The sequence below is a fragment of the Sebastes fasciatus genome, chromosome 13 (assembly GCF_043250625.1).
Source record: "Sebastes fasciatus isolate fSebFas1 chromosome 13, fSebFas1.pri, whole genome shotgun sequence".
In the NCBI taxonomy this organism is placed as follows: Eukaryota; Metazoa; Chordata; class Actinopteri; order Perciformes; family Sebastidae; genus Sebastes; species Sebastes fasciatus.
In genome coordinates, this window is record NC_133807.1 from 29,855,369 (window position 1) to 29,878,030 (window position 22,662).

General features: G+C 42.3%; 1 protein-coding gene across 5 annotated transcripts in view; it reads left to right on the forward strand.

Annotated features, from left to right (window-relative positions):
* The window catches only part of arhgap17b (Rho GTPase activating protein 17b), a 31,629-nt gene that overhangs the window by 3,357 nt on the left and 5,610 nt on the right, over positions 1-22,662 (forward strand). For 3 of the 5 annotated variants that reach the window (XM_074656781.1, XM_074656782.1, XM_074656780.1), the window contains exons 2-18: positions 1,891-1,930; positions 9,151-9,255; positions 10,016-10,092; positions 11,911-12,022; positions 12,893-12,969; positions 13,546-13,648; positions 14,026-14,094; positions 14,232-14,313; positions 16,364-16,491; positions 17,069-17,180; positions 17,267-17,348; positions 17,491-17,571; positions 18,706-18,819; positions 18,911-19,002; positions 19,961-20,099; positions 20,863-21,162; positions 21,741-21,862. In XM_074656781.1, coding sequence (XP_074512882.1) covers positions 1,891-1,930; positions 9,151-9,255; positions 10,016-10,092; positions 11,911-12,022; positions 12,893-12,969; positions 13,546-13,648; positions 14,026-14,094; positions 14,232-14,313; positions 16,364-16,491; positions 17,069-17,180; positions 17,267-17,348; positions 17,491-17,571; positions 18,706-18,819; positions 18,911-19,002; positions 19,961-20,099; positions 20,863-21,162; positions 21,741-21,862 — 1,835 coding nt within the window. The remainder of the gene's footprint in view (positions 1-1,890; positions 1,931-9,150; positions 9,256-10,015; positions 10,093-11,910; positions 12,023-12,892; positions 12,970-13,545; positions 13,649-14,025; positions 14,095-14,231; positions 14,314-16,363; positions 16,492-17,068; positions 17,181-17,266; positions 17,349-17,490; positions 17,572-18,705; positions 18,820-18,910; positions 19,003-19,960; positions 20,100-20,862; positions 21,163-21,740; positions 21,863-22,662) is intronic. The other 2 variants (XM_074656783.1, XM_074656784.1) reach the window with 1 other exon arrangement.

The window sequence follows — 22,662 nt, forward strand, 5'->3', positions numbered from 1 at the left end:
GTTGTTTTGCTCCACGTTTTCTTTGAGGGTCTGGGCTCCAGCATTGTGGGAGTCTATTCTTAGAACAATAGCTGCTGACCGGAGCACAAGCTGCACTCCAGTCAAATCAATGCTGATTCAATATTGATAGGAATCTAAAGATCGCCCACGTAGAGAGCCAGTAAAGCCTAATGTGTAACGGGATCATATGGATCAGTGTGTAGGTATTCTGGCTGCAGATCGTATATGAGGCCATCACACATATGTAGTATATTAAGACAGAAAATTCAAGAAGCCACACACAGTATATTCTGAGAGTAGGGCTGTAACTAACGAATATTTTCATTGTCATTTAATCTGTTGATTATTTTCTCGATTAGTTGTTTGGTCTATAAAATGTCAGAAAATGGTGAAAAATGTCAGATCAGTGTTTCCCAAAAGCCCGAGACGACGTCCTCAAATGTCTTGTTTTGTCCACAACTCAAAAGAGATTCAGTTTTACTGTCATAGAGGAGTAAAGAAACCAGAAAATAATCACATTTAAGAAGCTAGAATCAGAGAATTTAGACTTTATTTGTCTTGGAAATTTTTTTTTTTTTAAAAATAGACACTTTGCGCCCCAATAGAGTCTCCTCATTACAGTATGATTGCCAGTACCTCAACTGCGTGCCAAACAGCAATTCATTGATCACATAAAATGAAAACCTGTCTGAGTCTTTGACCAGTTGAACTAAACATTTCTTCTCTTCATGGTACGAGCTCGAGACAGCAGCCAAAGGCGTTTTCAAATAACGGTGATGATATTTCAGGCACAAGTGAGGTAAGCCTGTATCTGAAGGGTGTAACTTACAGCAGTATTAGGTAATAGCTCTTGTGTGAGAGAGGGTTAATTGATCCCTGTGAGATTTAAATCTATAGTGTGAGGCCTGCTCTGGTGGAGAGGAAGGGGAGAGGTCTTCAGGGATTCGTGTGTGTGTGTGTGTGTGGATGTAATACGTGCTCGCGTTGGTGTGTGGTCGGTGTATTTGTTAGATATCGACAGGGTGAGCGATGGGTTGGTCTCACTAGCTCAGCAAGATGGGCGGAAATCTGCTCTGAGAGTTTGAGGTCACACAAAGAAGCAAGTGCGTGTTTCATTAGTGATTTTTGGCATCTTCTCAACATTTCCGAGACGTTTCGGAGTGATGTCATTGTCCTGCTTTCTGCAGACTCGGCTACAATGTGCGGTGTGTTTCAGACATCAACAAGCCAATTGGAAACTCCCACCCTCCTCCTCCTCCTCCTCCTCCACCAATGCACACACACCTCCCCCCTTTGTTGCCATAACAAACAAGGTGCATATGATGACACAAGACAAGAGGAAGTGTGTGTTCGGACAGGCTGGAAGAATCCGACATGGTCCGGCATGGAAAACAGCCACAGGCACGAGAAGTGATGGGCCTGTTGTGTGCATAAACATGTTGAGTGTGTGTGTGTGCCCAAATGGTACCCAGGAATTCACATATGCTTCTTCATGTGACAACATTTCATTGTGGATTTTTAAGCACATTATGTGCTTTGTAACTTTGCCGCAGGCACAAACTGCAGACAGGTTGGGCTGGAAAGACTCTTCTGCTTTACAGAGTGAAGTATGATGGTCTCGTTCGCTGCTTGCTCATCAGTTTATCTAAGTTTTAACAGCAAGTTCGGTCTTGTTTTGTTCAAATAAAACTTGTTGTTTGTAAGAAAACAGATTCAGCGTGAGACATGTTGAATTTCTTCATATTCTTTAGGCATTTAATTCAATGGGACAGGTGTGTCCCTTAACTCACGTCCTCCGGATTGCGTTATATGTTTATATCTGTATGTGTGTTTTTATTTCTCTTTGTTGTCAGTGTTTGACCTTTTGGCTTTTTGTGTTTCCCTCAACAGGGCTGAGAAAACTGAGGTGCTGAGTGATGACCTCCTACAGGTGAATATGACGTTCTTCTTCTCTATTAATGTTCATATATTGTCAGACACAAACTAGATCTCATATCAAAGTGTTGACAGTGTTCTGGGATTAAACGTCATCCATTACTGGAGGGTAATGATGCATCATAGCTATAGACTGTATATAAGAAGTGGACGTCGTCACCCATTGGTTTGTGGACTGCCGTTTTGAAGCCTTGAGTTTGGTATTTTGGCCGTCGCCATGTTGGTTTCTTACAACCAGAAGTACCACGAGAGGGTGGAGCTAAATACAACTGAACGCTGAATAAGAAATTTTCAGGCGACAAAAAAGGTTATAATCAACTTTCATGAACTGAAAACACACTGAAAGGGTTAAAGTTGTAAGACGAAAACACGGACAACTCCCAGACCGGACAGCGCCGCGGTAGCGACCTGTCAATCACAAGGTAGCCCCGCCCTAAAGCATCCCCTGCATTATGGCCTATTTGACTCTAAATGGGACCATAATTTACTAAATGAACATCAAGCTGTATTGAAGAAGACTTGAAACTAGCGATTGAGACCATAAACTCATGTTTACAATGTTTACTGAGGTAATAAATCAAGTGAGGAGTAGACTCATTTTCTCATAGACTTCTATACAATCAGACTTCTTTTTGCAACCAGAGGAGTCGCCCCCTGCTGGCTGTTAGAGAGAATGCAAGTTTAAGACACTTCAGCATTGCAAACACACATCTTTTAACCAGGAGACCGGTCTTCGTGTCCCAGAGTGTTGAGTTATTTTGAAGTTATGTTTGTGACGGGTTTTTAGTGACGTTTATGATTCGTTGATTTCGTTGTCTCCGTACGTATTTTACTTAGTTTAAAGTGTTTTTTCACCGTCAGCGCCACATTAGCCTTCTGTGTTCTGCATTTAACAATAAACAAGTATTTAATTAGTTTTAAAACTGTCATCTTTGTCATTGAAAAGGCAACAATATACCTAAAAATAGCCGAACAATGAAGCCTATTTATATAGCACTAAAAAACTGCAATAAACTGAGTCAATCATCATTACCGCAGGGGGAATTCCTTCATCGCGACAGCCAGACTGTTATGTTCTGTTCACCGTCCAACCCACTTAATTAAATACTGTGTCTAATTTTCTGGAAGAGTAAAATGAACAAGTTATCAAAGGACTTACAAGCTCTCTTCAGAGGCTCTGTTAAAGCCGTCATGCCTGAGCATCTTGTTGATGCCAAGTCTTTCTGCTGGTATTAAAACATTACCGGGGAGTCTTTCATTCAGTAACGCCTCGCCAGCTCAGGGGGGTTTGGCGCTGTAGGAAAAGCGCCTCATGGTTTTCCACTCAAGGACGAACCCTGGCAATGTTCTGTTATCTTCAAATCATACTGGATGTACGTACGCTGTATGTATGTATGTGTGTTGGGGGGGATGGGAGTACTTCACTGGCTAGTGAAACCGTGAGATCACTGCTCGGAAAAGAGTGTGAAGAAACACGAGAGAGAGGCTGAAGAAGACGGAGCAAGGTTACAGTAGAAAGGAGCTTTTGTGGAAGGAAAAGTGAAGGTGAAGTCATTCAATAATGGACGTTTTATGACATGCAGCAGTGAACTATGAACCGCATGTGGTTTGCACACACAGTAACACGCTTAACACAAACGCTCGGTGGTGAACAAAAGCAGAAATACATGTAGTTAGTTAGCTTGAATCAAGACAAAGTTGTTTTTTTGCTTTAACTGTGGTAATAGTTAAATTTAGTCATATATATATTTATACACCATTGTCCCAAAAGCAGCAACCGACCCAACCCTTCCAGAGAATGCTCTCTCTCTCGTCTTTGGTCCTCGTGCTGAGCGACAGCAGCTTTGTGCTGCGTTAGACATTCCTTCAGCTGCAGCTCTCAGTGAGGAATGTGACTGTCAAGCGGTCAGCATAGTGGAAGTGGCTTGGATGTCTTTTAGCAACTTGAGCTCCAAGTCAGATTACAGTCATGTCAATAAAATGTGTTGCTCATAGTTTAATGATTCGTAGAGACCGGCTAGTCGGTATAAATTCAATCATACTAGCTGAGGAAGTTTTTCCTTCTTTCCAAACATGAGCAGAGAAAGAATAGTTTTTCCTCCCCCTCTCCCCAACACGCTCCCACACTCCCTTCTTTGAACCGTCCAGCTTGAAATTTGACTCCACGATTTCCATGGTGTCGTAGTAGTCTTTTTTTTTTCCACACTGGTTAAGGCATTTGTCTTGTTTGGACACGTCCTGCCTCAGTTGAGGAGGTTCTCATACAGTAGAGAGAGTCGGGCTGGAACTGGTCCCATAGGATACACAATGGGCTGTTGTTGTTGTGGATACTGGAGCATATCTAATATCTGCAGGTATCTGTCAGCTAACCACAGCGTTATTCTTGATTAATACTCCTGCAGCTGTGCGTCCATTATATGAGCAGGATGGTGGGGGCACCTCTCGCGTACGCCAGGCGTATGGCACGGCGGCGGATTACACGCAGCATGTCATTTCTTTTCGATTTGGACTCGCAATTTTCAAATCCTTCGTCAGGCGGTCTAGTTCCAGTCTTCAATAGTGCCATATAAGTTTGGCGCAACACAACTCCATGGCTGAAAAAAAAGAGATTTGGATAAGGAGGATAAGGAGGAGGAGGAGGAGGAGCTCCTGTACCCAGAATTAATAAGGTTGTTGTTGTTGTCATGGATGTGAGGCTTGTCCTGAAAGACTCATGTCCAATGAAAATGTCTGCGGCGCACGCAGTGTGTAGCGGCGCGTAGTCACATTTTTCAGGAGGTGCGCAGCGTGGCTCTCTGCGAGCTCCGTGAACCATCTCTGCTGCTCTGCACAAGTTTTTCTGAAGAAGTATAAATGAGGTTTTTGTTGACGTTGAGAAATAAATATAAATATGTTGTAAGAGCAAGGAATTGGTTAGCTTAGCTTAGCTTTGCACAAAGACTGGAAACGGGGGGGAAACTGCTAGCTTGGCTCTGTCCGAAGGTAACAAAACCTGCTGCACCTCCAATTAACATCCTATATCTTACTTGTTGAAACGGCACAAAAAATGAAGCATAAAGTTGTCACGTTGTGATTATACTGGGGGTTATGTGTTGGACTATTTCTTGGCCGGTCACCGTAACTTCCTGGTTCTGGCCAAGAAATCGTTTGTCCGGGTAGATGAAAAAGTGTGAGAGAGAGAGAGAGACAGAGAGAGAGAGAGAGAGAGGAAGGGTGCCCACCGGCATTAAAAAAAAAAAATCATTATTTTTTTAGAGGGTGACCAGAGCCCCCCAGAAGTTTGCACCCTAGGCGACCACCTTTATGGCCTAAGCCTTAAGCCGGCCCTGAGATATTAGGTGCTCACTAGTGAGCTTTAGAGGTGCTGATTGGCAGATTTTGACAGAGCCAGGCTAGCTAACCAGCTGCTGGCTGTAGCTTCATATTTAACAAACAGACACAAGAGTGGTATCAGTCTTCTCACCTAACTCTAGACTAGAAAGAGAACAAGCGTATTTCCCAAAATGTCAAACTATTCCTTTAAGCTAGCATGACTATTCGGAGATCCTGTTTCTGCTCTGTCATCAGCTAACGGGACAGTTAGCGGTCCTGCCCACGAGGTCATGCAGCCCATCAGTTCACCCGCTATCCCGTCTACCAAAGCGGCTCCAAGCCAGAAAACCAAACTGTATCCACCCTCCCGGTTTCCTCTGTGACTCTCTCTACGTTCCACATTTTTTTGCTGTGGCGGGTCAGAGGTCGTCGGCTCGCTCTGTTCACTGTTTTCATTGGTTCGTCTGGAAAAAAAAAGATGTCAGTAACTGTCCTGTAAACCTTTGGACAGCTCCATAACTGGAGAGGCAGGCGGAAGGGATGGGATGTGCTTGTCTGTGCCTATGATCAGGGAGTTTTCCTGCTTTTTTCCCCTCCTCTCCTCAACTCTATGACATCAGTTTGTCGGGGAGTTTTCTGTGTGTGCAATAGTTTTTCCATAATTGAGTTTCTCCCCAAAGCCAGATCTCTTCATGTGAGCGCAGTAAAGCCGGCTGCCCGAGACGTGAAACTGGCTAATTGAAGGTTAAGATCAGACTTCTTTTTTTAATGGGTCATCACGTTAAAAGGAGGTTATAGCAGTATTTTTCATTCATCAAAGACCGAGGTTCTTTTGGTGTACACTCATGGAAAAACTCGGCAGAGACAATGTGATCACCCATTGTATCCAGTCTACAGTTTGCGGCTTCACTGAAGTCACTCAGACCTCTTTTCTTTCCTTCTTGGCACCGAGCGTTTGACGTCTGGATCCAATCGATCTGTCACCAGATAGAGCTAGGCTTCCATGCATTAATCAGAGCAGGGGATCAGCTGAATGGTGAGCGAATCAATTGGATTCAGGCGAGGAAGCCAAGTCCAGCTGTGGTCTGGCATAGAGCAACGGCTGCAGGAAAGAGGGAGGAGAGAGTAAAGGGAGAGGGAGGAGGAAAAGGCTGCGTGAGTGAGAGACGGAGCTCGACATGCCGTAAAGAGAAGAGTTAGCGAGGATAAAAGTAAAGGAAGAACACTGAGAGCTAGATGGGGATCAGACGTAAATGGGCAGATGTAGTGGCACAACTGAATGTTTACACTGAAACAGGAAGAGGAAGTGGATACTTAAAGACCATACTAGTGTTATGCTTGATTTAGTAGATTAACTATAATTTCTGTATACGTTTGTGTACATTACTGCTGACCATTTCCCAAAGTATACCATAGTCATTAGACCATTTAAAGCTACACCCCATTCAGCCACCGGCTTCAGCTCATTTCACTAACATATAAAAAAAAATCAACCAGCAGAGACTTGAAACTTGAGTCAGAGTTACGTTATTGTCACATGTTCATAAAGCTGCTGAGCAGGGACTGAAAACTCTCACATGTGGTGCATTCAAGGACACGCTGACATCTGAGATCACAGAGTTGGAGGCCAAATGGAAACGCTTTCAATGCTACAAAATTTAGGTTTTCCTGCTTCAGTGTTTTTTGTATATTGGGATTGATTTTTGAGCTCTTGGATGCAGTGTTTTTCAGCAGTAATATCTCTTTTTATTTGAGGCCAGAGGTTTTCAAAGTGTGAGGCAGGCCTCCCCGGGGGGGCTCCAGACACTAATTATCAAAAGAAGATCACACAGAATAGACTAAATGTTTGTGATTAGGTTAAAAAGGACCTATTATGCTCATTTTCATTTGCATACCTGTATTTGGGGTTTCTACTAGAACATGTTTACAAGCTTTAATGTTCAAAAAAACGCTTTATTTCCCTTCATACCAGCTGTGCTGCAGCACCTCTTTTCACCCTCCGTCTGAAACGCTCTGTCCTTTTTTCCACTTTCCCAGAGTCAGAAACTAATAAATACTTCAGGACAGGACTGTTTTATGGATTTGGTGTAGTCTGAAGTTATGTCAAACAACAATATTATTTACTATTTTGGCTCAATTGTGAGACAAACGAGTGTCTGTGGGGATCAAATAACATAATCATGATCTCATAGGCATCCACTAAGTAAGTAAACTACGGAGGGGGTGAGGCCTTTTTACAAGCTTTGTCTGAGGGGAGGCCCACAGTCTCAGACTTTGAAAAGCGTTGTATTATGATGCCGTTGTGGGCAATGTTGCAATGACTTATTTATAGCAATATTGGATTTTTGTATGATTTAAACATTTTCAATGCGATGAAGTAACTTGATTTGTATTGTTTTCAACAGACTTTCCTATTCTTAATTGATTTTCCAGAAAATATATTTTAAAGAACTTTATACATTTCTCCCGCTCCTATTGGATTGTTCTTAAAATGCACACATTTGTAGCTGTATTACCATGTTTGTTGTTGCTCACCAGTGTTTCAAGTAGGAAACATTGGTGAACATTGGTTGCGCTGATCTGCTGGATCCAAATCGGCCTCGATACTGACCTTATGAAGCAGGTCAGGTATCGGCCAAATGTGACCAATTCTGTTTCTTTGACATTATAAAAGTCACTGTTTCTGCTGTAAGTTACATTTATTTGGTCACAGCAATCCCTTGTGTGCATTGTCTTATTTTTTCCAATGAGTTCCTGCAGTGAGGTAGAGTTTAGATTTGAGGGGGAAATGTATTTGATGGGTATTCAATATTGGCAGATAAGTGAAATGAACACTGGCTGCCTGGAAGGTAGAAAATCTAGGGGTGTCCCGAATTATTGTTGAATATGAATGTTGTGGGATTATTCCCTATTTCATGGGCTATTTTGGGATTTATACATTATTATAACATGCTTATATATATGAAGAAACCCCCCCCCCAAAGCATTTGAATACTGATTTGGAGGTCAATTACCATGGCAACGGTCAAAGCTTCAAAGCATTCAGGTCAGCCCTACAAGAATTCATATGCTAATTATGTCAATTTCACACAAATGTCTGATTTGGGGGGGAAATGTATTTGATGGGTATTCAATATTGGCAGATAAGTGAAATGAACTTAAACCCGTGGCTGTCTAGAAGGTAGAAAATCAATCTGAAAACGTAATTCATGCTCCGGAAAATGGGCTGTGGTATGGTAAAGCATAAAAGCGTTGTAGGTAAATGGGTTAAAACATGCAAAACCACTTTATGATACCTTCCTGCTCAAACCAGTAGATCAGGGCTGCGGTCAGAATGATTATCTGTTCTCCCTGATCATATCTCTGCATCGAGACAAAGAAGTTTTCCCTGTTCGCAGTAAAAACAACAATCCATCGCTCTATGTGACTTATCTGTCATGATTCCTTCCATCTGCTGCCTGTTGTAACACTGCACACTGCAGAATAGACTTAGACAAACAGACACCGACATCCTCCATCATCTTTCAATAACAAGCAGAATGGAAAGTTTAGAGATGGATGTGCGCTGGTTCAACTTCTTGTGTTTTTAATTTGTAGCTCTCACCTGGGTTGACTCTGTTAAACAGGAAGTATGTCTGTGAGGCAATCCTGGCACTCCGATATACTAAAACAAGTAGCAACGAGGAAGGAAATGTATTAAAATGCCTTTATTGTAGTGGCTAAATCATTAAAAAGTCAACATGTTTCGATCACTGTAGGTCTACAAAAGGCTTTTTAATATATTTCCTTCCTCTTTGCCACCCGACACGTTTTGTCGGGTGTCTGTATATGTATCCTCTAGTCATAGTCGGCCTGTTTTTGTTCTGATTTTATAACGTTTTGTGTCTTTTTGTGCACCCACAGATCGAGAGGCGGCTGGAGTTGGTGCGTGTGGTGTCGCACAACACACACAAGAGGCTGGTGTCCTGTCTGCAGGGTCAACTGGGCACCGACACCGAGAAGAGACATGTAAGAAGCACTCCGACCCGTCATAACCTCATCTTTATCATCTCTCTCTGCATGTTAGCAACACGCTACACAGTCAGGATCTCTATGGAAAGCTTTTCCATTTTGCTGTTAAGAGTCACAACAGCAGTTGAATAAGGGTGAATCACTGTGACGCTATTGTCAGTGTTAGCAAGGAGCTGCTATCTCGTTGCTATGAACACAAAGCATCTCCTCTTATGTAACACGTTGATATGAGAGACACTCAGGAGGAAAATATTCAGCGCTGGGCTCCTGCCAGTTTCACTATCACTGAATAACAGACCTTCTGCACCTCATTCACACACACACACACACACACACACACACACACACACACACACAATAAAACTGTATCAAATATGGACGTAGTCTCCGTGATAAAGAGCAAAAATGAAGGGTTGTGTCTAGAAGGTAACCCACAAATTGCGAAAACTTGCAAAAACTCTCACGAGTCTCGCTGCCCGACGACATAACCTTAACCATTCGAGGTCGATGACTAACTTTAACCTTCCCGCAAGTTTCCCAACTCGTGGGTGTCAAGTTATATTTTCAAATATGTGCAGTCTCACCGAGCCGCTCACCGCTTGAATAAAACTGACAACTCATTGTTGAATCAGTGTTGTATTCAACAATGTTTATATTTTATATATTTTTTTTCTTTTGACATACTTGCAGCTAATCTTTGGGTTATCTTTTGGATATTTGGCTATCAGCTAAACTTTATTTGCTGGTCTTCTTGTAGAAAAAGCTGCCGCTGACGACGCTGTCCCAGGCCATGCAGGAGGGAGGCAGTCAGCTGGGAGACGAGAGTCTGATTGGGTGAGTTAACTACAAGATTTTGTTGTATGCAAGACCAGTTTCATCAGTATTTAAAGGTCCCAAATAGTAGATTTCCATGTCTTTTTTTTATTACAAAGCAGGTCTAGGTGCTATAGAAATACTGTCAAAACGCTCCATCCACAGAGAAATGCACACAGCCCGGATTCAGAAACACTGCTTTTAAACAAGCCGCCGGGATTTCCGTAAGGTTGTGATGTCACAGCTATACAGTGACCAGTAGAGGCTGCCGCCAAAGAACGTATATTAATAAGAAGTGAAAGCTTATTAGTCGTTCCATTGCAACATCAACGCCCAGCAGCAGAGCTACGCTTCCGTCATTTTGGACTGAAAGCGACTGCTGTATTATCACAGGACGCCAATAAAACATCCGCCTACAAAGTGCCGTACAAAAGTCAAACTATTCTATTGTCTTATATTTAATGTCTCTGCCGAAATGGCCTGTGATGAACAATAAAAATATGGATACTATTATCACTATTTACTTACTTATTTATTTATTAAACTTTTTGCGCGGCTGGTTCCCAGAGGAGCATAAAGTGAGTGATGGACATAAACGGAAGTTCACACAGATTCTGAGAGCAATCTCAAACTTTTTCATGTCAAGGATCCAAAACGGAGTCCAACAGACCACAGACCATGGTTGTAGAAGAGGTTGTGTCCTGTGATTTTGCCCTGCGTGTCAGTAAATAGCCTACAACTCCATTAAATTCTGTTAATGTCATGCTACTAGCACTACTAGCTACTGGCCGATAGCCGGTTGTTTGGGAACAGAAACGTTAATACATCCACGACGGTACAGGCTCACAACATACAGACCATCGGGGGGCGGCTGTGGCTCAGAGGGTAGAGCAGGTTGTCCACCAATCGGAAGGTCGGTAGTTCGATCCCCGGCTGCTCCGGGTCACATGTCGATGTGTCCTTGAGCAAGACACGTAACCCCAAATTGCTGTGTGAATGGGTGTGTGAATGAGTATTTAGATTAGATCCTGATGGGCAAAGTTGGCACCTTAGTAGCCTCTGCCATGTGTGTGAATGGGTGAATGGCTGACAAGTAGTGTAGACTAGAAAAGCGCTATATAAATGCAAGTCCATTTACCATTTACCATCAGTGTATTATAAGATAATAAAAGTGATGACTTACAGCCAATATATCCATTATTACAGCTGCATACAGCTGGCAGAAAAGCTGGCAGAACCGGATATGTCATCTGAGCGTGCAGGGCGGCGGTGCAGTCCCGTGGGTCTGAGGCACGTTCATTATGCCGAGGAAAATAACTCTGGATTCAGCTGTTAGTGAACTTTATATATTTTAGGACATAATGATTTAAATGAGGGCTAGTTAAGTTGTTGGATGTTGATTTACCGAAAAATAAAATGATTCTCTGATGGGGGGCTTAAAGAGACAGACGCCAAAACAGAGCGTTTCAAACAGGGTGAATAGTGGGTGAGGTATATTCAGACGGAAAGTATGAGAAAAATAAAGTGTTTTTTGAACATTAAATCATGTAAACATGTTCTAGTAGAAACCCAAAATACAGGAATGCACCTGAAAATGAGCACAATATGTCTCCTTAAAGGGTTTACAGTGTTTGTGCGGGCACATAATTGAAGACAAAAATAAACTCCTAATTAACTCAAATACAACATTAAAAGTGATTATTTGAGTGGAAGGAACGTGAAGGGTCTCACAAGGGGCCTCGTGTGTGTCTGTGTGTTTTCTTTTACATTTTTCTCCCTGTGAGAACAGAAGTGATAACGGTTACATATACGTGTATTCATTCCTGTATGTGTGAGCAGCAAGATGATGGATGTGTGCGGGGAGGCTGAGAACAGGTTAGCGACTGAACTGATGCAGCACGAAGTCCAGATTGAGAGAGACATCCTGGATCCTCTCAACCAGCTGGCCGAGGTAAAGACACTGCTGTAGTGATCACTTATGGCCTGCATGTGTCTGTATTTAAGTTAGTAAATTTGCATTTTAAAACAAATTACGATTGACTGAAACACTCTTCAAGCTTAATTTAGTTAATTTGAGAAGGGACTGTGCAAATTAATAAATACACATGAGCTTTGTCCAAAATCACACACGCACTAAATACCTCCATACCATAGCCTCCTTGCCGGTTGGTCATGTGTAACCATGGTAACCAGTAACAACCTTATGTGACCAAAACGACGGTTTGTGAGAATCAAAGTCTGAATTAATTAAAGATATATTTTACTTTACAGAGCTGTCCGTCAACGTCTGTTATGAACGTTGTTGGTACAACCGCATTGTATTGTGGGATATTTATGCCACTGTAGAGCCCAGTGTTTACATACTGTAAAATTTCACCGGAAATAGTATGCAATTCACGTACTATTGGTTTCATACTAAGCTTTCAGACCTACTAAAAAATCTCCCATACTGTTGAAGCATACTAATTGGCATGTTAGTAGTGAATTTTGGATGCAATCATGGTGTAAAAAAAATGCCTGAATTAGCCAAAAGACTATTTTTCATCTACTGTCCTGGGCCAAGAAATGACAAAAAGCCTTCCTAAAATACGTCAAAACAACAACAGGTCATGCAGTTTAAACTTCTAAGCGTGTAAACACTGTGTGTTTAATGTCATGATTGTGCCAAATTCAACATGGCCTTTGGCATCTTTTTGTGTTACATTACTAATCTGCATGATTCATATTGACACAATGTTCTCACGGGAAAAGTTGTTATATCCTCTGTGTTGTTGACTATGAAGTGCGTATACACTCATGATCCTCACCGTTTCTCTCACAGGTCGAGATTCCCAATATACTAAGACAGAGAAAACAACTCGCCAAGCTGGTTCTGGACTACGACTCGGCCAAGACGAGGTACGCTGGCATGCAGTCTGAGTTTAGTGGGCGATAAAGTCTGTATTGAGGCCTATTATTCTCAAATGTTAAAGACGCTTTTGATAACATTCAGCCACTAGATGTTGCATTCTCCCTCCCCCGTTCCATTGCATTCACTTCACAACAAGTCGTTGCCAGACACTTTCCGCCATTTATCCGTTTTTTTCCACACTAACTGACGACCCAGAGATACCACATGATACCAACGTCGTTTTACTATTCACAAGCCTGGTTAGAAGTGGGAACCAAACGTCAACATTTTTAAAATGATTAATTCACAATTTTTTTTCAGGAAAAGCCATACTTTTATTCGGCACCTTTCTAAAAGCTCTGCGGATGTATTATATTTAAAAAAAATATTTGTCTACACAATAACGTTATCAATTATTTAGCAACACCTTTAACTTCAATCGCACACACGGCCTCATTTTTGTTGTTGTTTGGTTGTTTTTTTGCATTTTTAGGATTTCGAAAATGTGTGTGACTGATGTCGTAGATCTTTGTGACGTGAATATCAGACACACCTGAATGTCTAAATAATGTGTTGGCCTGCAGGTGGTACCAGGCAACAAAGTCCAACAACCAGGCCATGGCAGCTAAGGCCGATTCTCTCAAAGACGAGATGGACGAAGCTCTCAACAAAGTAGAAATATGCAAGGTAGACCTCCTTTTAAATCTCTCTTGCAATGCACAGTTTTCTCATTTATTACTCAAAAATAAGATTTATGCAGCACAATGCCTTACCAACTGTAGTTTAGGTATGCTGTACATACATTATTTAATCATAATATGTTAAATCTAATGGCTGTAAATTCCAGTCAGGTTAGGATCATATCTTATGAACTGTCTGAACAAAGGAAGCCTTGTAACAGGAACTAACATTATTAGGACCAAGTCATTAGAGGTCATTGCTTTGTCATCTGGAGTTCATCTGCGTCTTAATGAAAAGTCTCTGTGCAAAGTAAAGCGGAAGGTTTAAGGTTGCAATAATGTTTGCCATGTATGGAAATCTATATATTTGTTTTCATCCTGCAGGACCAGCTCTCTGCAGACTTGTACAACTTTGCTTCCAAAGAGGGAGATTATGCGCGCTATTATGTCATGGTGGGTGCAAGTCAGTTTAAATGGAAATGTGATGCAAATATGGCCCATTGCACTATAACTGTATTATTTGGTTACGCAGTGTGAATGAAGGTTTGTATATATATGACCTGTGATTTATGTTTGTGTGTGTACTACAGTTATTAGTGGACCAGGCAGACTACCACAGGAGGTCTCTGGCAGCTCTGGAGGCAGCTATACCGACTATCCAAATACAGCAAGGTGAACAGCAAGAAAACGTTCATTAAATCTGCTAACAATATATATCTAAAAAAAAAAAAACATAACCTTTGCATCATTAAACCCCAGTAAGTTTTAGAGCAGGCAGCCATACTGGTTAATGTCAGTGGTGGAAGATGTACCCAGAACTTTTATGCAAGTAAAAGTACAAAAAACACAATCTAAAAATACTCCATTACAAGTAAAGTCCTGAATTCACGATGTTACTTAAGTAAAAGTACAGAAGTATTATCAGCTAAATGTACTGTAAGTATCAAAAGTAAAAGTACACATTATGCAGTGTTGGGCTTTTATAGAATATTATATTATTACATTTTTATTGCTAACACATACTGTACATTTTAATGTTGTAGTTCTTCAATTTGGAGGCAATTTAGATGCTATACTACTGGGTAGATTAGTAGTACATTACTGCATCATATCACAGAAGCATATAAGTTTTAATGTAAAAAGTAACTAGTGTCTAAAGTGTCAAATAAATAAAGTGCAGTAAAAGGTACAATATTTCCCTCTGAGATGTTCTGGGGTAGAAGTATGAAGTAGCAGATAATGTAAATACTTGTGTAAAGTACAAGTACAGTACTTGAGTAAATGTACTTGGTTACATTCCACCACTGGTTAATATATTGTACAACACACAAGCAGCTCTGTACTCTGCTGTTGACAGATGTAGACAGACGGCTTGTCCTGGCTTGTTGGGTTGCACCTGTCCTGGCTGATGGTGCAAATAACAAGTGACAATCTTAACAGAGCCAGCTCAACAGAAGCAAAGCATTTCTCTCTGTATTTTTCGAGCACAATCAAATTAGTACCATAAGTCAATACTTGGCACATTTTCCAAGTTTTAGTACCTTAAAGGTGTCTGTGATGAGAAGCAATGAAATTAGCACGACAGCTCCTTTGTCTCAGACTTCTCTAACGCCACATCTGTTTTTTCTCTGGTTCTCATAAATTAATTACTAACACCTAAGAGGTAGACATACAGCAGACTGATGGTAATGAAGAGGAGCAAAGTCACTTCATTTTCCAGAAAACAAAATTAAAAAAATTCCATTGGTTTCTCTCCTAAGTTGTGTTTCCATAGTGCGTTAACATGCACTTCGTTAACCAGGTTACATTCGGCTTCCTGCAGGATGTCAATGACAAATTCGGTAATTGTTGGGGATTAAAGAAAGTTGTTTTCCCTGGATAGATTTCTCCTAGAGACAGTTGATTTCTTGGCTTTTAACTTGGGCTGTCAATCGATTAAAATATTTAATCGCAATCTAATCACACATTTTTTATCTGGTACCTTAAAGGGAGATTTGTCAAGCATTTAATACTCTTATCAACATGGGATTGGACAAATATGCTGCTTTGTGAAAATGTATGTACATATTTATAATTGGAAATGAATTAACAACTCAAAACAATGATAAATATTGTCCAGAAACCCTCACAGGTACTGCATTTAGCATAAAACAATATGCTCAAATCATAACATGGCAAACTGCAGCCCAACAGGCAACAACAGCTGTCAGTGTGTCAGTGTGCTGACTTGACTATGACTCGCCCCAAAACTGCATGTGATTATCATAAAGTGGGCATGTCTGTAAAGGGGAGACTCGTGGGTACCCATAGAACCCATTTTCATTCACATATCTTGAGGTCAGAGGTCAAGGGACCCCTTTGAAAATGGCCATGACAGTTTTTTCTTGCCAAAATTTAATGTAAATTTGGAGCATTATTTAGCCTCCTTCGCTACAAGCTAGTATGACATGGTGGGTACCAATGGATTCCTTAGGTTTTTCATATGACACCAGTATCTTCACTGAGCCCGCTACAACATAAAAATCACAAGTTGCATTAAAGAAATTAGTGGCGTGAAAAAGAATTTGCGTTAATGCATTATTATTGCGTTAAGTTTGACATCTCTACTTTTATCATGTGTGCATGTGCAGGACCTAACATGATAACATATTCACTGTCGACTATACGTAGAAGAACTGTAGAAGAAGAACACTCAGTGTAAAGACACTGACCTCTCTCCTAGACTCCTGGATGGAGAAGCCGGCGTTCGGCACGCTGCTGGAGGAGCACCTGAACAGGAGTAACCGGGAGATCGCTCTGCCCATCGAGGCCTGCGTCATGATGCTGCTGGAGACCGGCATGAAGGAGGAGGTATGAATGGAGCGATGGCCCAAGAGTATGAGAAGCTAAAAGTAAAGTAGAGCAAAGTTGAAGGTTAATTAATCATAATTTGTACCCATAAAACGTCACCGCTCCACTCTGTCGGAGCTGGAAGGAGATGTGGGTCATGAGGACTGCTCTCTAGAAATGATGGCACGTACAGTCTGGAAACATCTGTGGCCAACTTGTGGTCCGTTAGCCTCGAGGCTGCGGGAATACACACTGTGTGTGAGTGTGTTCGCAGGCATCTGTTATGCATTAGCATGTTCACTATTGGACTCTTAAAATGTAACCGAATCACTAGACTCCCCAAGGAGGACATTTTTATTAACGGAAACAAAACTCTCGCCGCACGTCCCGTCTGCTACTCATCCCGAAAGAGCCACATCTCTTTTGGTAACAAGAACAATTCAACTTGACTTTACTGGATGGTGCACTTTGTCTGCTTTACTTCTCCTTTCCTGATACCAACCCAGACTCACTTATTTAATTTTAGGACTGAAACCAGTCACCTGTACCTGTCGAGAAAAGCACTAATGAGTCATTTTCTTCTACATTTTTCTTGCAGGGTCTCTTCAGAATAGCTGCCGGAGCTTCAAAACTGAAGAAGCTAAAAGCGGCGCTGGACTGCTCCACCTCGCAGCTCGAGGAGTTCTACTCTGACCCCCATGCCGTCGCCGGTACGACCTCTTCTACAAATCCGCAAAAAAAAAGTGGAACCATCTGGTCCAGATCATTTACCTATAGCTTTTCTCTTCATACACAGGAGCCCTGAAGTCCTACCTCAGGGAACTTCCTGAACCTCTAATGACTTTTGGCCTGTACGACGAGTGGACACAGGCCTCTAAGTAAGAAGACACACACAGATATGACTCTTTTAATATCCTGCAAAACAAACCGTTCAAATAATAAGCATTAAACACACACCTGAAGCAGCGTGGTTGCTTTACATATTCGTGTAACGAGCAAATATGGTGTGTGTGCTTTCAGTGTGTCTGACCCTGACAAGAGGCTGCAGGCCTTGTGGGTGACATGTGACCGTTTGCCAAAGACTCACAAAGCAAACCTCAGGTAAGAGCATCTTCAGCTATGTTGTATTCTGTTCAGCTGATGCAACACAACGTGTTCTTGCACAGCCGAGGTGTACGCTTCGTTTCTGAAAGCAGGCTACATCAACAGAAACTGAATGTATGGAGTTATTTCTGTTCCGCCTTTAACTTTCACGAGTGATGCTGCAGATTTGAACAGAGTGGAACGAGTCATTTCCATGCCTTATTATTAGACATCCAAATACAGCACTAACTTCTGCTTAAAACAATGGTTCCAAGATAAACTTGAAGGGGTGAACATGAAAAATAAAAGAGAAAAATGAATCCTGTCACACAAAATTATCATTATTTTTCAAAGTTCTCTCTAATTTCTGCTTTTTTTATTGTAAAAATTGTCATAATTAGCATTTGAATTCTTGAGTTATGGCCAAAAGATGTGTTTTTGTGAGGTCACAGTGACCTTTGACCAAAATCTAATCAGTTCATCCTTGAGTCCAAATGGATGTTTGTGCCAAATTTGAAAAAGAATTCGCTCAAGGCATTCCTGAGAACGAGAATGGGACGGACGTGAGGTCACAGTGACCTTTGACCACCAAAATCGAATCAGTTCATCCTTGAGTCCAGGTGGATGTTTGTGCCAAATTTGAAGAAATTCCCTCCTGGCGTTCCTGAGATATCGCGTTCACGAGAATGAACCAGACGGACGGATGGAAACATAATGCCTCTGGCCACGGCTAACTACAAGACTATCGCGCAGCATCGCGCAGCATCGCGCAGCATCGCGCAGCATCGCGCAGCATCGCGCAGCATCGCGTAGCATCTGACGCTCTCTGTCCACACTGCATACTTTAAATTATGCACTTCTGTCCTACATCATGTGAACAAACCACGTACATGTCAGCTGTGTGCTCCATATCAGAGTGGAGACCGGATGTAACCACTTAAAAGATGGGTTAGTAGTACATGCTGCCTGCTTTTTAAACAGAAAACACCACAGGCAGTAACACAGACAGGTGCCGAGATAAACAGGAAGTTAAACAACAGATTAATCTAACATTCTGATTGATTTCTTTATAATCACAATTTAAGTTAATAAAGACTAAATGTGGATGATAAGACGGTCGCTGTAGCTCAGAGGTTGGAGTTTGTGTTTCAGGTATCTGGTGAAGTTTCTGGCTAAACTGGCTCAGGACAGTGACGTCAATAAGATGACTCCCAGCAACATCTCCATAGTCCTCGGGCCCAACCTGCTCTGGGCAAAGGCTGAGGGGTAAGAACTGTGTGCCGTTTCCTCATATTCATGTCCGAGTACACAGTGAAGCTGAGGCTGATGAAGCTCGTCTGTCTGTTGCTGTGTTCAGGACGCTGGCGGAGATGGCAGCAGCCACGTCGATCCACGTGGTCGCCATCATCGATCCCATCATCCAGCATGCTGATTGGTTCTTCCCAGATGGTAAAACATCGGTTTGTTGTATTTGCAATAGTACTTCTTCTCTCGGTCTTACCTCAAGGAGGTTAAATAGAGAGATGACACAACTAGGAGATTTTGGGAGAAATTGAACCATGTTGGATGTTGTTTATAGGTGTACTAATTACTGATGATGGCTGTCCAAACTAAGACTAAGTGCTGTTTCATCTATTGAATGCAGCGTCAGCAGAGTTTGTTAGCGTGAAATGTTTGAACTACCTTAAAAAAAAAATTCTAGAGGTTCTTTCCAAACTTTCTCTGCAAACCAAATCACATACTTATCGCATCGTACTGCAGCTGCCCTTACAAAGTATGTACTGTTGCATGCAGTAAGCATACAATTAGGACATACTTCTTATAACATTGAGCCAGGGACATTTGCAGGATTAGAGCAGCAAAGGGGGAGAGTGCAATTAAAAACAAAGAGTCTACAGCCGTGCTAGCGGCTCTGTGAGGCTGTATTTAGGCACAGTGGTGCTTTGGGCTAAATGCTAATGTCTGCATGCTAACACGCTTACAATGGCTGATGCTTAGCAGGTATAATGGTTACCAAAATCACCGTCAAAGTTGAGCGTGTCAGCATGTTAACATTAGTGAATTTAGCATTAAACAAACAACTAGAATGGCACTCGGAGAGCGCAGACCTCCGCCACACCCCACCCCTCCAAAAGAATTCATTCAAAACCATCCCGGACTTTTGGAGTTATCCTCCAAACGGACAAACCAACACCGGTGAAAACATAACGTCCTTCCTAGGCCTTCGGCCTTGGCGGAGGTCATTTACATTTTGACCTGATGATGGCGCTAATTGAAAAATGAGAGGATTAATTAAGTTAATAATCATCATGAATGTCTGCATCATTTCATAGTGTGGCAAAATGCTCTAATGCTGTCAATTATGACAAGCATTAGAAGATCATCTTCTCTTTCTTCCTCCCTCCAGAGGTGGAGTTCAACGTGTCGGGCATGTTCGCCCTGCCGACCCACCCGGCCACCCCGGACCCCGAACCCGGCCTGGAAAGGAGACGCCCCGGCAGCCTGGTGGGGCAGGACGGGGACAGTCACACCCCCCGTAAAGACAGGTACCTGCCTCGCCCCAACCTCAGCCTCAGCCTGCCCCTCACCCTCCCGTCCCGTCCCAAGACACTGAGCAGGCAGGAGTCGCGGGGCCCGGTCGTGTCGGCCCTCTATGTAGTGGCCAACGAGTCCATCACAGTCACAGAAACACCCACTGAAGATCTGCCCTGTCCAGACTTCAAAGCTGCTCCGCAGCCCAATGTAGCCCCCATGAATACAGTTCCTGATATTTTGTGTGATTTAATTTTATTTGCACCACAGATCTGCTATGTTTAGGTGATTTCAGCTATGTTTATGGTACTAAACATGATGAAAAAGCAGTTCTCTTTCAGACTTTTCAGCCTCACTGGGGGATACCATTTTGTCTAATTCTCGTGTGTTACTCTTGTGTACTCCTGTGTTATCTCCTTTGTTTCCCAATTAAAGCTTAGGTCACACTGTAGGTTGCTGGTTTTATGTTTTGTGTGGGCTTCCTCTGTTGCATTTTGTTTGTATGGTGTAGCATCTGCCTCTTCTGTCCCTGCAGAGATGTCGCAGTTCTGTTTTTAAAAGGTCACCGTCATGTGATTTTTTTTTTTTTTTATGTCCTTTTTGGATTCTTCCTTCTGAACTGGTTTCATTGAACTCAGGAAGTGGCGTCTCTTTCTGTCTACCGCAACATCTCCCCTCTGCTCTCGCTATCTCTCTCCGTCTGTTGCTCTTTCATTCTGTCTGATGCCCGTGTGGTTTGCCCTCCTGAACTCTCTCCCCTCTCCCCCCCTTCCCTAGCACTGTTAACAAACAGCCGGAGCCCACTCCACGTAGAGCCAGCGCTGTAAATAGAAAGCAGCCACATCTAACCTCACCCACCTTCCAACCCCCACTGCCCCCTCTGGAAGCCGTGGGTCCCGCCGCCCAGCCCGCTGAGCCCCAGCCCCAGCTTCCGTCCCCGGCTACAGAGGCTGAGCAGCCGGGCCTGAGTGGTGCTAGTAGTGGTGGTGGTGTTGGTGGTGGTGGTCTGGGTGGTGGGGTCCAGGTAGCTGCAGTGCAACCTCAGGTTGTAACCCAGCTCAGCGCAGAGGACAGCAGGTAAGGAGGAGCGAGCTGAGGTAGCAACAGTACTCCACCGCCTGCTCGCAGCCAATCAGCCAATCCGGAGCTCACCCGCCCGTTTATGTTTGTCATTCGTCTTTTGAGTTCTCAGTTCCCATGTTGGGGAACAAAATAGAAAATGATAAGAATAACAATGTCCTCAGCTTTTTAATTTGACTTCATTTTAACAGATTAAGAATGCAACAAAAATCATGTGATGCTTTGATTACAGGCGACTTTTATCCTCCATCCTGCTTGTTGTGATGTTTCTATTTTTAGACATCTCCTTCCTCCTTGCCTGCGTCTCCGTCTGTTTGACTTCTTTGTGGCAATTGATTGATTTTTGCACGTAACACATTTGAACAATTTTGCATCCTCTTCTCTACATTTGTCTTTATATCATGTGAGTTATTCCTCATCCTTCATCGAGCATAATTAGCTTTTGAATGGAAATATGTTGCAGTTTGTTTGATGTATTGCATGCACGAGTTCTTGCAGCACTTCTTTGTTAATATCTGTTAAAGTACAGATGACTTGTTGATGGATTAATATTTGGATTCCTTGTATTCCCACAGCCCGGCCCGTGAACACACATCCACCCCCCCTCCCCAGAGGAATGGTTCGGTCCATCTTACAGTAGGAACACCCCACTCTCAGGGTGGATCCAGGGGGCCGAGTCCACACCTGGTTCGCAGAGGTGAGAGAATGTACAATCCTATTCTTATTATTTACATTTATTTTCTCAATGGCTTTGGCTCATTTTTCTGAAACAGTCTTAACTTTCTCTAAACTGTAAGTACAATTGTTTGATGGGGCGTCACAACTCTATTGCAAGTTTGCTAAAGGTAGCAACTCACCCAAAACACTTCATTCATGCTTGAAAAGCTAGTTATTGTGACAGTAAGTTGGCCACCAAAATTAAAAATGTTCTGTCATCGTGTGAGCCGTACTGGTCAAAATGACTAGATGATTTTTACCACAACACTCAACCCGGGAAGTGTTTCTTATATGCAAATCTCTGTTTTGTTCTGCTTTTTGTTGACACTGACTGCTTACGTACTGGAAACAGAAAATTCTCTTTTGATCTTTCATGTAAAGTCAAATACTGTGAAAAGAGATTTTGACACAAAATAGATAGATAGTAACTTTATTGATCCCGAGGGAAATTCAAGAAAAATTTACATCCGTGCCAAAAAAAGCAACAACAACCCTGCAACAATGAAAAAAACCTGAGGTAGTTCAGTTAAAAACAAGAAATTGTACCTCCTCGTGATAGATATTTACGGAATATACATGCATGTCTAACAGGTTTTGATAATTTAATGGATAATTTTGTATGTGAGGACTCAAACAATGAATGTATAGAAGAAGAGGACGACGACAATTTCACTGAATCAGCAAGACATGTTCAAGTGGTTGTTGTGCTTCCTCTTAAGCACGCGTGCCAAAACACGTGCAATTTGCTTGAAAGAATGAGAAATTCGAATCTGTTGTGAA